The 16,496-nt window shown below is 42.8% G+C and overlaps 1 protein-coding gene across 3 annotated transcripts in view; it reads right to left on the bottom strand.

The window, feature by feature from the left end:
• Positions 1–452: 452 nt before the first annotated feature.
• The window catches only part of KCNS3 (potassium voltage-gated channel modifier subfamily S member 3), a 45,931-nt gene continuing 29,887 nt past the window's right edge, over positions 453–16,496 (bottom strand). For 2 of the 3 annotated variants that reach the window (XM_068974562.1, XM_068974570.1), the window contains 2 exons: positions 13,804–13,992; positions 453–2,361 (listed from right to left, as the gene is read on the bottom strand). In XM_068974562.1, coding sequence (XP_068830663.1) covers positions 830–2,302 — 1,473 coding nt within the window. In that variant the 5' untranslated portion in view covers positions 2,303–2,361; positions 13,804–13,992 and the 3' untranslated portion in view covers positions 453–829. The remainder of the gene's footprint in view (positions 2,362–13,803; positions 13,993–16,496) is intronic. The other variant, XM_068974578.1, reaches the window with a different exon arrangement.

Here is a 16,496-nt window from a genome sequence, read left to right as displayed (position 1 = left end):
CAATTTTCAGGTGATGAGGTTTTATTCTAGCAGTTGAAATTAGAAAATAAATACTGGAAATAGATCTGTAGGGGCACATGTTTTATGCACATATACCAATTTGAGTATGTCCTAAACGTGTACATGCATAATCAGGTTACACTGGAAAGTGTGGTTTAATCATGAACATGACCCTTCTACCTGCCAACCTCCACCAATGCTACTGAACAGAAGGACTAGCCCACTGCTGATGTATATCCAAAATTCAAAAACATACAGAAAGGGCTCTTGATGTGCTAAAAAGAGCATTTTCTCTACCAAGTCGACTGTGAACGTATTGAAATATAGTTACTTTACATCAAAACATACCACCAAGACATTCTCTGTACTGAATTAGGCAATTTATTAGGCTCCTATTGTCCATGTCTAGAGTGTGAACATGGATTGACATGCACTGTCTCATTTTGTGGATCTTACATGCATGTAGCCTCCAGCTTGGCCTTTGATTCTACTTGTCAGTTAGCTCAATGTGAGTAAATGATAAACACAGAATGATACAGAAGCCAGAGCAAGAAATCCCACCCAATACCATATACCATATTCTTTTTTTTGCAAAATCAAAATCATATCACAACTCTCTTGTAAAAAATAAATTTCAGAGCAAGGCATTTCATTCGCCTCACTGAGAAAAATAAAGACGTTTCTATCATTTCAGAGCAATGAAATGTCCAACTATGGCTGAAGAGTACACCCTGAGAAGAAAATGATTTTAACGAACCCATTGAGGTTGATAAAGCTGTGTTAACCTAACATAGGGAAGGGACACAAGGTCCAGGCACAAAGTCCCTGCTCACGTTGGGGGTAAATTCTCCAAGGATGCTGTGTTATAAACATCCTCGTCTTCAATGCTTGAAGCATCTGTGGAGTCGGGGTCGCTCACCACGATTCCCACCGAAGAGAGACTGGTGATGAAGGCATGCATCCGCTGGGCATAAATGTCTCTAATGTTAAAGTAAGGGAGCTCCTGACACTTCTCTGGCGCGTCCTCACTACACTGGTCCACATCGATGTCCTTTTGCTTCTGGTAGTACTTGGAGAACTTGTTGAAGATAATGGTGATGGGAAGGGCCACTACCAAGATGCCACAGATGATGCATGTGCTGGCAATCAGCTTCCCCACCAAGGTGACCGGGTGGGTGTCTCCATAGCCCACGGTCGTCATGCTGATGGTGGCCCACCACCAGCAGACGGGGATGCTGGTGAGGCTGGAGGTGTGGTCGTCTTTCTCCACAGAGTAGATAAGCACAGAAAAGATGGAGATGCCCACCGACAGGAAGAGAAGCAGCAGGCCAACCTCATGGTAGCTATGCCTCAGTGTGGCACCAAGAGATCGAAGTCCCACTGAGTGCCGGGCAAGCTTGAGAATTCGGAAAATCCTCATGAGCCTGAGGATCTGGACCACCTTGCCCATGTTCTCAATGTCCTCACTCTCTTCCTCCTTGGTGTCTACAGCCAACGTGGCATAAAAGGGAACGATGGACACGAAGTCAATTATGTTCAGAGGGTTCTTCCAGAATTTCTTTTGACAGGGAGCGGTAACCAGCCGGATGGCCAGCTCGCCCGTGAACCAGGTGATGCACGCAATCTCCACGCCCTCCAGCACGGGGTCATCCACGTCCCCATCCTCGTTCTGGAATTCCGACATGCTGTGGATGCACATGGCCACGATGGAGGCCAGCACCACGCTCAGGGAGGAGATGGCAATGAGCTTGGCCGACAGGCAGTAGGCTGGGTTCTCCATCCGGATCCAGATCTTCTTCCGGAGCTGGCCAAATCGCAGCTTGTTGAACTTTTCCAGCTCCTTCTCAAAGAGAGACGACTCTTCGAAGGAGGAGTCGGTACTCACGTCGTTGCTCTTCTGGTCCCAGTCCTTCTCGTGGTTCTCCTCCTTGCGCTCCTGGTAGCGATTACTGCAGCAGGAATCCAGGAAGAGCTCGTTGATGCCCCAGTACTCAATCTCCTGGCAGAACGAGAACACGCACAGCTCCTCCATGACGTGCAGCTTCCCCGTGTAATAGAAGTTCAAGACGTATCTGAACAGCGAGGGGTTGCGATCAAAGTAGTACTCTTTATCGGCCACGCTGTAGTCATCGCACAGTTCCAGGATGGCCTCCTCCGAGTGGCAGCTGAGCAGTTTCCCGAGCCTGGTGTGAGGGAAGCGCAGGAGGGTGCTCTGGTCGACCGTCTGCTTAAAGCCCCCCACGTTCAAGTTGACAAGTTCCTCGTCTGGTCCCGGGCGATGGAAAAACTCACCAAACACCATGGTGGATCCAGGCAGTGGAGAGCTGGCTGGGAAGGGAGACGAGGGAGTTCACGCTGGCCCTGGAAGGAACACAAGACGGCGTGAGCCCTGTTCCGAGCAGCCCTGCCAAGCTTATTTTTAATCTGCCCTTTCGAGGATGATGGGCTACATTAAAAGCAAAAACAGAGGGACTTTCCTGGCGGTCCAGGGGTTGGGATGCCATGCCTCCAACGCAGGGGGTGCGGATTCGATCCCTGGTTGGGGAACTGAGATCCCACATGCCACATGACTCAACCAGAAAAAATAAATAAATGAAACAAAAGTCATCTTATTAAAAAAGAAAGACTACATACCATTAAAAAAAAAAAAAGAAAGTAAAATAGAAAACAGAATAAAAAAGAATACACTATCCCCCTTTGACTATAAGAAATTCAACATAAAATAGGGTTTTGGTTTTTTAAAAATGGGTTTATATATCCATTTTCTGGAAAAGACTGCCATATAATTTTTATGAATTTCCAGTTCCTACTTCTCTATTTTTGAGGCATTCATAATAACATGCCATACCCCAAAAGCAATGCATTTGAGATCACTTACTCAATACAAGCATCTCCAGCCTCGACCATGAGGCTTCTTCATTTGGAAATGCTCAGTTCAGACGTGGCAGGCTATTTGCTGCCTGGCTTGCAGCTCATCTCTCCTGTTCCCTATGGTTTGGTCAAGCACACTCAGAACCAGCTCTCTGCTCTCCACCTCAAACACAAGCCACACATCACTGGGGCTCAGATCAGCTCTTACAAAAGATGTAGGTTTCCTCTTATGCTCCCATGTTTCACTCCTTTTAGAGAAAGCTCTATTCCCCACATTTGGATATGGACAATCCAGAGGATATAATTACCTCCTTGTCCCATTTGTATCTTAAAGATACAGTTACACTTCATGGGATGGGGTTTCAGGTGCATCCACAAGGGAAGAAAGTGACTTAGGGAAACCTTTTTATGTTAATTGCAGTATCAGTTTCCTGACACAACTATGCTCTTCTCCTTCCTCCCTTCACAAACAGTCTCCTACACACTCCCAATCTTTGATACTCAAGTCTATATTGGCCCAGCATATACAGGCTATTTCAGTCTTGACTCTAACTAAACTGTACCAAAACTGTTTCTCAGAGAGAAAATAATAGGTTTTGACCATCATCCAATACAATGCTGATTCCTCAGAGCTGATGATGCAAATAAAAGAAAGGTAGGAGATTGTCATGTACTGCGTTCCAACCAAGTACTAATAAATTTTTGCATATATCATATGATTTCATCCTTTCAACACTACACAGTAGACGTATAGGAAAGTAAACACTCAGAGAAGTCCAAGATCACAAGATAAGCAAATGGCAAAGCCATGATTTAAACCCAGGTTGATAAACTCCAAAGCCCACGCTATATCCACTACACACATATCCCTCCCACCTCTTTCTGGTTTTTTTCCTTATTATAATCCAATAACCCAATATAGGTAGTAGTATTATGACCAAAGTGAGTCAAGCATCTTTGGGGTTACTGGGGAACCACCAATGACCTCTGTCTGGAGAAGCTTCATAGCAAAAGTTCTATTTAAGTAAATGTTAAAGGTTTAAGCAGAGCTGAGCAATGAGGGCAAAGGACATTCCCAACATTGGGCATCAAAAGGTGGGTATTCACATGCTAGCAAGGTAATGCTCAAAATTCTCCAACCTAGGCTTCAGCAGTATGTGAACATAGAACTTCCAGATGTTCAAGCTGGATTTAGAAAAGGGAAGAGGAATCAGAAATTAAATTGCCAACATCAACTATATCATAGAAAAAGCAAGGGAATCCCAAAAAACATCTACTTCTGCTTCATTTACTATGCTAAAGCCTTTGATCGTGTGGATCACAACAAACTGTGGAAAATTCTTAAACAGACAGGAATACCAGATCACCTTACCTGCCCTCCTGCGAAACCTGTATGCAGGACAAGAAGGAACAGTTAGAACTGGACAAGGAACAATGGACTAGTTCAAAATTGGGAAAGGAGCATATCAATGCTGTATATTGTCACTCTGCTGATTTAACTTATATGCAAAGTACATCATACGAAATGCTAGGCTGGATGACTCACAAACTGAAATCAAGACTGCCCAGAAATATCAATAACCTCAGACATGCAGATGATACCACTTTAATGGCAGACAGTGAAGAAGAACTAAAGAGCCTCTTGATGAAGGTGAAAGAGGAGTGAAAAAGCTGGCTTAAAACTCAACATTCAAAAAACTAAGATCACAGCATTCAGTCCCATCACTTCATGCCAAATAGAAGGGTAAAAAGTGGAAACGGTGACAGATTTTATTTTTCTGGGCTCCAAAATCACTGCAGACCATGACCATAGCCACAAAATTAAAAGACACTTGCTTTTTTCAAGAAAAGCTATGATAAACCTAGACAGGGTATTAAGAAGCAGAGACATCACTTTGCCAACAAAGGGCCATATAGTCAAAGCTATGGTTTTTCCAGTAGTCATGTATGGATGTGAAAATTGGACCATAAAGAAAGTTGATTGCCAAAGAATTGACGCTCTTGAACTGTGGTCCTGGAGAAGATTTGAGAGTCCCTTGGACTGCAAGAAGATCAAACCAGTCAATCCTAAAGGAAATCAAATCTGAATATTCATTGGAAGGAGTGATGCTGAAGGTGAAGCTCCAATACTTTGGCCATCTGATGTGAAGGGCTGACTCATTGGAAAAGACCTTGATGATGGGAAAGATTGAAGGCAGGAGGAGAAGGGGGTGACAGAGGATGACATGGTTGGATGGCATCACTGACTTAATGGATATGAGTTTGAGCAAGCTCTGGGAGATAGTGAAGGACAGGGAAGGCTGGTATGCTGAAGTTCCTGGGGTTGCAAAGAGTCGAACATGACTTAGTGACTGAACAACAAATAAAGTGGAATCAAGAGGACTTGGTCATTGATTGGAAGGAAAAGATAAGGAAGAAGAAAGTCAAAGGAAGATGTGTTTTCTACTCTGTACAACCGGATGACATCATTAAAGGAAACAAAAAGGTCAGGTAGGAATTTCTTGTCCTTATGTTTACAAAGAGACAAAGCCGTCAGCGAGACAAGAGAGTCCACCTCTGAAAAGGACACTCCAGAGAACACAGCCTGAAAACACAGCCCTCTGCCATCCACCCTAGGAGGAAGCTCACTGTGAGAGAGAATACAAGGCTATTTGCTCCATTTGCTCTGGACGCACCAGCACTGACAATGTTCCCATGAAACCAGAGACCACGGCCTGGCATAGCAAAACACTTCACAGATGTGCTGACCTCTCCAAAAGACATGATTTTTTTCCTGCCTCAGCTTTCTATTTTTAGTTAGAGATCTTCTTTGAAGGGCCTAAATCAAGAGCTCATGGCGTGGTCCAAATATTTATGGAACCTCAGATCTCTGAAAGCAGGCTTATGTTCGTGGCAAGTACAAGAGTAAAATGTTCCAAGGAATGAGTTTTAGCTAAGCTAGCATTAAGGCTTTCATGGACATTTTCTTCTGGTGGATTATTTTTTATCTCCTTAGCTTTCCCGGAAACCCACAGTGGTTGAAAGCCACTGTCTCCCTTCATGATACAACCTGCTGAAGTCAGTCTCATAATCAGAAAGTGTGCCATCCATTTCCCAACTGCTCCAAAATCACTTTTCCAAAGAATGTTGTTATCAACCATAATAGCCATCTTCCTGTTCTGTCCTCCTTGCTTTGTATTCACTCTATGCCAGTAAAAAGGAGCCTGTTCTGAGGTCCACACACTCCACAAAAAGTGTTAGTCACTCAGTCATGTCCAGCTCTTTTTGACCCCATGGACTATAGCCCACCAGGCTCCTCTGTCCATGGAATTCTCCAGGCAAGAATACTGAAGTGGGTTGCCATTCCCTCCTCCAGGGGAATCTTCCCAACCCAGGGATCAAACCTGGGTCTCCTGCTTGGCAGGCAGATTCTTTACCACCTGAGCCACCAGGAAAGTCCTCATTCCACAAAGCCTAATCACAATAGCAACACACAGCATAAAACCAGGGATCTCTCATTATGGGACTTTTAGAGGAGAGAAAAAAGAAAGCAACTCTATATCAGATCAAAGGCTTCAGCTCAGAGGACAGGATGAGATTCTCCACATTATGGCTGCCAGAGTACACTGCTGATTTCCTTGGCTGCGTCTGGCCCACAGCACCCTATGGAGAGCAGGGAAGAAGAAGACCTCACCTTTATAAACTGTAGCAAGGTTCCCTTACGTGAAGCTAGTCCCTGGCCAATTACAATCTGCTCCTCACTAGTACCTTGAGATTTTACAGGTGAGGAAGCAGGATTAGAAGACACGGGCATCACACACCTATTAAGGGTTAGAGCAAAACTCAAGCCAGGGCTCCCTATGTCGGCCCCCCTGCTTTGCAGTGTGCTGGTTCACCCACTCGAAGGAGTAAGTAAGAAAAGCAGATAATGAACATCGTTATTTACAAGACTGCTATATTCAGGCCAGCATTTAACAGCATCATTCATTCCCATTCAGAAAATACAATGCGTCAAAGGTATATTTATATATATATTCAATATGTACCTATGGTATACTTTATATATAATTATCTTACATATATTTTATACATGAAGCTCTACGTAAATGTACACATAAAGGAATGTATGTAATACACATATAGTGTGAACCATATTTAGAGAGAGTTATACAAATACTAACTAAAGATTTGGGTCAATTTCTCTATAAGTGAGACAAATCTCTTTAATTTTGACTAAAAACACACAAAAAAACTTTTGATTATATAGAAGTAAAATTTTGGTATGGAAAACTATGCCATAATAAATGTTAAAAAAATATTTGCAACTTATATCACAAACAAGTGGTTAATATACCTAGCATATAAAAGGCTTTAGACTGAGAAGAAAAAGAGAAAAACAATATAGAAAAATGGGCCAGATATGAATAGACAATTTACCAAAAAAAAAAAAGTCAATGGGTCTTAAAACAGGAAAACAATGTTCTACCTTGCTCGTAGTAAGATAAATGCACATTAAAATTACGGAGTAGTATTATATCTAACGGGCTTCCCAGGTGGTTCAATGGTAAAGAATTCACCTGCCAAGCAGGAGGCGTGAGTTCGATCCCTGGGTCGGAAAGATCCCCTGAAGAATGAAATGTCAACCCACTCCAGTATTCTTGCCTGGGAAACCCCATGGAGAGAGGAGCCTGGAGGGCTTCAGACCACAGGGTCACAAAGAGCTGGACATGACTTAGCAACTAAACAACAACAAATCATATCTAATACCAAAATGGGAAAAAAAAATACAAAAACTGAGCTACATACTCTATTACTAAGTATGTGGGGAAGCAGGTACTTTTGCACACTGCAATTGGGGAAACAAAATGAAGGGAAACTCTTATGAAGGGGAATTTGGAAATATTGAGCAAAACTGCCCAAAAATTAGGAGAAAATATTTGCAAGTTGTTGGGCTTCCCTGGGATTCACTCAGATGGTAAAGAATCTGCCTCCAATGCAGGAGACACAAGTTGAATCCCTGGGTCAGGAAGATCCCCTGGAGAAGGGAATGGCAACCCACTCCAGAATTTTTAGCCTGGAGAATTCCATGGACAGAGGAGCCCGGTGGTCCATGAGGTCGCAAAGAGTCAGACACAACTGAGTGACTAACACTTGACTTGACTTGATAGATCTAATAGGAGTCTAGAATCCAAAACAGATTTAAAAAATCAAAAACTGTTACAACAGTAAAAAGACAAATGGGCAAAGGATTTTATAGACATTTCTTCAAAGATATATAAATGGCCAAAAAAACACATGAAAAGATGCTCAACGTCATTGGTCACTAGGAAGCACAAGTCAGAGTCACAATGCGATACCATTTCACACAGCTAGGATGGATATAATCAAAAAGTAATAATAATACAAGTCTTATGTTATAACACAGTTAAGTGTTTGTGACGATGCAGAGAAATTAGAACCTTCAAGCATAATGAGTAGTAGTAGAAAATGGTGTGACCAAGTTGGAAAATAGTGAAGGAATGATAGAATTAAAATCTCACCATTGTGCAACTCATAATAAAATAACAGATCTGAATGTGCTCATAAACAGCTGCTAAAACCCAGTTAAAAAATGAATAGGGAACTCCACAATGGTTAGCTCAGAGGAAAAATACCTGAACTCACTGTTCAAGCCAGTGTAACAAAAAAAGACAAGACAGAATGTGCCTCCTGATGGAAACACGTACACAATTCTAAACTATCCCAGCCAAAAAATAAAATAAGACATAAATTTGATCTAGCTCTAGGTCTAACAGTCAAAATCAAATAGAATATTTCAGAGGAACATGTTCAAAGACACTATAGGGATGCAATCAGCAAAAACCAGACTGTGGGAAATTATACAAGACAAATGATGGATCAAATAAATGACACATCAAATAGATTCAGTGTGTGGCTTTGTGTGGATACTGATTCGAGCTAGCCAAATGCTTTCAAATATATATATATGAAAATAAGGAGTATCTGAACACTAAACTAGACACTTGATAATGTAAAATTATAATTGTTTGATTTTTCAATGTGCTAATGGTATTGTAATTATGTGCTAAAAAATACCTTTATCTTTTGGAAATATATGCTAAGATTTTATGGATAAAATTTTACTGCATTGAGAATTTACTTCAAAATAATTCATTGGTGTGGGGTTGGGAGGACAGGGAGGAATCACTGATCATATAAGATGGCTATGAATTAATAATTATGACAATTATTTTAGCTGAGTGACAAGTACAGAGGAATTTAATGAATTATTCTCTTTTTTTGCATATATAAAAATTCTCCATCAAAAAATGTTTTAAGAAAAATCTATTAAGCACCTTGTGTGGCTATGCACTGTGATACATGTTTTCATATACATTATTATGCATTCTTTAATTCCCAGCAACTCACATAGTACCTCAGTATAAGCAATGAGTAATTATCATTGAATGAATGACTTCATTTAATTCTCCCGCAGTCCTAGCGGTAGATCCTATACCTGTGTCACAAATAGAGAAACCTGAGGCTCAGGCTTCAGCCAACATTATACAGATTTATATGGCAAACTTTTTCCACTATGCTTCAAACATTTAACTTTTTTAACTGGAAGGAGGAAGGTCTCTAACTGGCTGGTCTTCAATTTTATATATTTTATTAGTCAGCCTCAATAAAGAATGTTCTATACTCTGGTAGGGGATTTGGTACTAGCATGTCAAGGATACATGCAGTCTCTGATCAGGCACATCCACGTGTACCAAAGGCATCTGGCCACAGGGTAGAAAACTCAAGTGCTATTTTCATTCTCTTCCTCAAGAGCTTCACTTCATTGCATCAATCCTCCTGCCTACTATCGACACAAATCACAAATGGTGAGGACACCATATACTGTATTTGGCCACCTTGTGTCTCCTGGTGTTTGTCAGATTGAAAAGAAAGAAAAAAGATGTCAAAAATCCAAGATATTCTCTGACAGTTTAAACTAAACTCCACATTGATCTACTTCTCTCCAAGTGGCATCCATAAAGCCTTTCCAAAGCCATTAACCTCTTACCACTCTCTTTGCTTTATGCTCTCAAACTCACTTTATAAATGCTCTCAAAACTGTGTCTTCTAAAGGTTGACACATATCCATGCACACATGTGCATGGGTGGCTTTGATAACACACTTGATTTGCTCAAAAAAGTAAGAAAGGCATAACAAATACAAGCCACTTCTACTTGCTTTATTGGGCAGAACCACTCTTTAAAATCAAGTCCATAAAAGTAAACAAACAAACAAAAAAAAAACCTAGATTCTTTTGTCCTTCCCACTTGTCGAAAATCTACATTAGTCCTATCATCGAAGGAGAAGTGGGGGGCATTTTTCTGCATTAATACTGCAGTCTTTAAGAAATAATCATCTGGAAAAGCTGTATTTCATTCTATTAACTTTCAAAGAAAAATCATATTTTTTTAAAAGGGTGATGTGCTGTGCTTCAGTCGTGTCCAACTCTGTGTGACCTCATGGACTCTAGCCCACCGGGCTCCAAGGGAATTCTCCAGGCAAGAATACTGGAGTGGGTTGCCATGCCCTCCTCCAGGGGATCTTCCCAACCCAGGGATCGAACCATGGTCTCCTGCACTGCAGGCGGATTCTTTACCATCATGCAAAATTCTATTTCCAGCCATGCTGTGTGAGAATATTCCAAATAAAATGAAACAAATGTAAACAGAAGTGAAAATCTAAATTCCATCCACACCCAAGTATTGAGCATCCTCTCACCAGGAACCTTCCCTGGTGATGACCTTCTCCCAGAGCAAGCTCCCCATGCACTGGGGTGGGTAGCATGTAAGGAAAAGAAAATCAGAAGTTGGCGTTGGGTCACAGAGGAGCAGATAGTATAATGAAATGTCGGTGGCATTGCATGGTCCACCTTGACTGTGGATTTGGAAATGGAGATGCTAGTGGTCCTTGATTCAGATCTTTGCGGATCAGATGTCTTTTTATAGCACAATCCTGAAAAAGAAATAGCTCTTTATGAGACATCGAGGAGGACATGCCCAGAGCCACTGTGCAGGCCATACGAAGCCTCAAAGACCCATCTAGATTTAAGTCTTTGTTTGCAGGGATCAGCATTTCCTGGGTATCCTGAGGCTTCTAAGTGGAGCCAATCCCCCCAGTAACCTTCCAAATGGCCCTTCCCAGCCCATGAGGAAGCCTGGATGCAAAGTGAGTCCCACTGCCCAAACAAAGAAAGGAAACTCCCTCCTGGTCTCTTCCACATCCGTGTTCCAACAGCATTACGTGCAGCTGACAACACACCAGTGGCATAGGTCCCCAGTCACCCTAATTCAGAAGATTCATAACCCAAACGCAACTTTTAAATGTTGCACTGAAAGAAATGAACCCACCAGGTCCCCCTATCCATGCTGAACTATCAGAAGCACCTAAAGAAAAGAAGACAAGGCTAAGACTCTGAAAACTTGTGCCTGAAGTGCCACTTCCCAGCTCTGTGACCTTGGATGTGAGGTTCTTGCTCAATAAAAGACGATGTACACACTTTGATGATACTATAACAAACACAAAAGTCTTCTGAAAGCACAAAGCATAAGATACATGTAAAGTCTTATTTCAAAAATAAGAGATTAAGATAAGAGCCCCCTGGAGAAGGAAATGGCAACCCAATCCAGTATCCTTGCCTGGAAAATTCCATGGACAGAAGAGCCTGGTAGGGCTGTAGTCCATGGGGTCACAAGACGGAACACACATGCCTGAGGCGGGTGGAGGGAGATGGGTTGGTAGCAATAAATAGGTAGAACTAAAAAAAAACAAAAGGTGAGTCCCCTTACCTTCTTGTTCCTGCCCCTACTTACTCCTCTCCCTCTCTTGCCACCTCCATCTGGGCAGTCATACTAGAGAGGTGCTCATTTCCTCCGGATTCCATTTAGAATGGCTGACTCCCTTGGCAAACTCCAGGGATCCCTGTAACTCACCCAGCTCATCTCTAAGCAGGAGAGCTGCTTTAGAAGGCTAATTCAGTGAACCCGAAAGCCAGAAATCTGTCCTATTTGTAAAAAGCAAAGAACCAGAGGTGAAAGATATTCAACTAGAAATTGGAAAAATGTGGACTTTGCCACAAGAGGGGAGACTTAACTCTCCAGTAGCTACCTCATCACATCTCCAACTGAGTCACATTACATAGAGGAACCCTCATGCAGACAGCTGGCCACCTGATGTGAAGAGCCCACTCACTGGAGAAGACCCTAAAGACTGCTGTCAGGGTGACGCAATGAGGGGGGGTGGAGTGCTGGAGCACTGAATGATCTGCACCACATGAATCATTCCCCCTGCCCTTACTTCCCAGCTCTGTTCACCTTCTCCCATAGTCTTTCAGGTGCCTCTTTATCTGCGCTAAACAAGCCCATCCCCCCACCCCCGCCCCGGCAAGGGATTACAGTGCCTTTACAGTTCTCTTTACCCTTAGTTATCTTTATATCCTTATAGTTATCTTTATCCTCTTTATCCTTCTCTTTCTTGCCTTTATAGTTCTCTTTATCCTCCACAACTCTGACCATTACGGTCACCAGACTCCAAGCTTTTCCATGGAGGGGACTATGTCTTGTCATCACCACAGCCCCAGTCCCTTATGCTAACTGCTGCCCATGGTCTAGGGAAAGATATTCATTTTGACCTGGAAGAATCAATAAAAACTAGCACTGTGACCAGACGGAGCACAGAGCATTCGGGGGCAGTGAAACTATCCTATATGATGCTGTGATGGTCCATACATGCCACTACATGTTTGTCAAAACCCATAGAAAGTTCCACACCAAGAGTGAACCCTAATACGCACTATGGACTTAAGTCAATAATAATATGTCAGTAATAAACACTGCACCAAGGCAAGATGTGAAAAGTACCATGAACTGTGTGGATAAGGGGAGGGTGTACATGGGAACTCAGCAATTTCTGCACAATTTTTCTGTAAACTGTTCTTAAAAAAAAAAAAAAAAAAAAAAACTGTTTTTGTGAAAGAGCTAGCAGAAGGCTATAGATCAGGCATGGTGAAATGTCACATGTCTCCAGTGACCAAACAACCAAACAAGTAAGTGACACAAATGAAGTGGGCTGGTTGGGACTGTGGTGAACTACCCAGGCTTATCTCAGAGGCAAAGACTATTCGGCATGAGTCCTTTTGGAGAACAGAAGGCCAGTTTGGGTGTATCTTCCAGCATTCCTGGAAAACCCAGAAATCCTCATTTTTATTTGAAATATCTCAATCAGAATTGATCCAAAAAGTTTTTAACACTATAGGAAGTGTCAGTTGTGCAGTTGTGTCCAATTCTTTGGGACCCCATAAACTGTAGCCCACCAAGATCCTCTGTCTATGGGATTTCCCAGTCAAGAATACTGGAGGGGTTTGCCATTTCTTTCTCCAGTGGATCCTCTCAACCCAGGAATCAAACTCGGGTCTCCTGAATTGGAGGCAGATTCTTTACCATCTGAGCCATCTATATAGCTCAAGCAAAAGTGTGTCTCCAGGCCCAGTACTGCCAATAAGTCCTCAATCTGGGACTAGAGCGAGATTCTTCTCAGCTTCAGCACCATAGCACTCATTTCAGGCCAGGCTAACTCAAATGGACACAAATGGAACCTTGTCACAGTAAGGAGTGTCACTTCCTCAAGTCTGAATTACAACCACAGAAGACAGTGGGCCACGTGGACAACAGGATCTTCCAAAGTTGACCTGCTGTGTCTCCCAGCACACAGCAACCCAGTCCTTCCAGGCCAGCGCTCTCCCTTCCTTCCTCAGTCATCTACCCCAACTGCCCCATGGATTTTTACAAACAGAAGAGTCTCCCGGATGTTTAACCCTCATTTCTGTCACTCGGTTTTTCTCCCCTTCCTTTGGTAAATGCTGGCATCAGAGAAAACACCAGACAGGCAGCTCTTACCCTTGTGGTGTTGATGTCACACACTCTGCCCTCATCCTGCCCAGCGGAATATCCATCATCATCCAAGAAGCTCCAGCCTTCTCCCCTCACTGGAAAGTGTGGGGTACAGAGGCATTTAGCGGCCCAAAAGAAAAGAATCCTGTTCTCTGGTTGTACCGGCCGAAGCAATCGCTGGGAAATCACTCTCACCTGCAGAAGAAAGTATCAGTCATGTTGTAACTCCAAGGAGAAAACACATCCAAGAAGTTTTATCTCAGACTCAATGCTCTGGGCATTTTACTAATTAGACTCATATCATAGAGCCCAATTAGACTCCCAGGACCCATCACTCCCCCTGGTCACGTGGCTAATGGAGACATCACGAAGTGATTCGCAACCACTTTCAGGCTCCAGGACTCAGATCTTGACTGCAGTGGACACCTGGGGCATCTGCACTGACCCCAAAGCCAACAAAACATCCATAACATGAGGTCCTAGAATTAGGACATTAGTCACTCATCTCCCGCACTGTTTCTTCCAGGAGCATCATTTTCCTAGCTAATTCATCAAGGATATACTTATGAAAAGACCCTGATGTTGGGAAAGATTGAGGGCAGAAGGGGGCAACAGGGGATGAGATGTTGGATACCATCACCAACTGCAGTTCACGGTGTCACAAAGAGTCAGACATGACTTAGCAACTGAACAACAACATATTTATAAACTTCTAATTGAATACCTTTAATCCATATTAGAGACCAACTTTTGAGTGTGACTGCACTAATAGAATGAATACTGCTGCTCTAATTTGAAATCGATAGGTTTCAAAGGCTGGCCAAATTCAATGTTGCTTCATTAGTCACTGTCGTCTTTCACAGATCAGAAATGACTACACAGGCTAGATCAAAGTTCTCTAGTTAAAGTGTGTGTGTGTGTGTGTGTGTGTGTTATGTATGAGGGAGAGTTAATATGAAAATAAAAGGAAATTTTTCATTTTTTCTCTCTGAATAAATGAAAGAAAGCAAAAAAAAAAAAAATGTTACTTGCCAACAAGGTAAGCTTTGCCTCATGGTGGTGCTTTCCCATAGTAGTATCTAAGCATCTACCTATCGATTTTCATGTTTTCCAATCAATGCTAAGTTCAAAGGGGAAATGGGGAAGATAAAGAAGAAAGGATTGATCATGAGCTTCAGAAAAAGTGAAAGACATGCTTCCAGCTGCGTCAGTCACTGCAAACTTTCATTATAGCCGAAGCTCTGCCTGATATTATCCGGGCACTGGGATTACAAACAAGATGCAGCCCCTACCCTCGCCCCGATCTCGGAGCCCATAGGACCGAAGCCAAAGAACAAACACGCGGAGGTGTCCTACCAACACCCAGAGGGCAACGGGACAGGAAGCAAGGCAGGAACCACAAGCCGGTCCCAGCAAGGGCCAGAGCAACCCTGCAGTGAATTTCCACCTCTAACAGAGATGACAACGAGGAAAGATACAGAAAAAGCGCAGCTCTACCCACACTGAACTTCTGTGATTGGGACCCTTGGCAAAGAGGTAGAGAAATTTCAACACGGATAAATAAAATTCAGGAGCTAGCCTCCTCCTCCATTCCTTCTGCCCTCCCCCTCCTCACCCCCTCCCCCTCCTCCTTACTCTCCTCCCCCTCATGGTCCTCCCGTTTCCCCTTCCCCTCCTTTCCTCCCTCCTCCCTCCACCTCCTCCTTATTCTCTCCCTCCTCCCCCTTAACGTCCTCCTTCTCATCTTCCACGGCCTCCCGGCAGCACCTCAAAGGGTTACCCTCAGATATTTGTGTTCCACTGGAAATGTAGAAATGTCGTGCCTTTTTTAAAGGGTACAGCACACAAATATAGGCTTCCTTTCCCTATCAGACACCTTTCCAAAAGTAGCACATTTTAAAGGAAGGTAAGATTAATCTGGCTAGGAGATAATTAACCAGCTACAAACAGCTTTGATATGATTACATTAATTACTGAAGAAAAAAAAAATCAACAAAGTCATTAGGCTATTCAGCACTTCTGAGAAACCTCAGCACTGCTGGACACTGGCTCATCACCTTCTCAGGATGGGGCTGGTCCAGGGACAGACTGTGACCTTACCCAAATGTATCATTTTTACAGAAACTGGTGCCCAGTGGGCATCAATGTCTGATGCATGAACAACATCCTAAGCTGTCTTTTTCTCTCTTCTTCCCCTGAAAATTAGAATTCTTGTGCCTTGCCTCATTTCCCCTCACCATGATTTCTGTCCAAAAGACTGGGTTTTTCAAAAACACGTAAACTCAATCAATATTTCTCTATCTGAATTTATGTAAGTTCGGGCATCTCTATAGTGGGGTTAATGGTGACCTCTTCCAAGAGGACTTATGCCATACCCACACCCAGAGGCCCTGTCCCTGAGGCAGAGCACTGCCGACCCATACCTCCAAAGGAAATGCTCAAACACAGTTCTGTCTCAGTCTCATTTGAATAGAGTTCTAAAGAATATCAAGGAGAGCTAAGAAAGTCTTCCTCAGTGATCAGTGCAAAGAAATAGAGGAAAAGAACAGAATGGTAAAGACTGGAGATCTCTTCAAGGAAATTAGAGATACCAAGGGAACATTTCATGCAAAGATGGGCTCAATAAAGGACAGAAATGGTATGGACCTAACAGAAGCAGAAGATATTAAGAAGAGGTGGCAAGAATACACAGAAGAACT

This window comes from Capricornis sumatraensis, chromosome 1 (genome assembly GCF_032405125.1).
Source record: "Capricornis sumatraensis isolate serow.1 chromosome 1, serow.2, whole genome shotgun sequence".
Lineage (NCBI taxonomy): Eukaryota > Metazoa > Chordata > Mammalia > Artiodactyla > Bovidae > Capricornis > Capricornis sumatraensis.
Note: the sequence above shows the minus strand (reverse complement) of the source record. Positions and strands in the feature narration are given on the sequence as shown.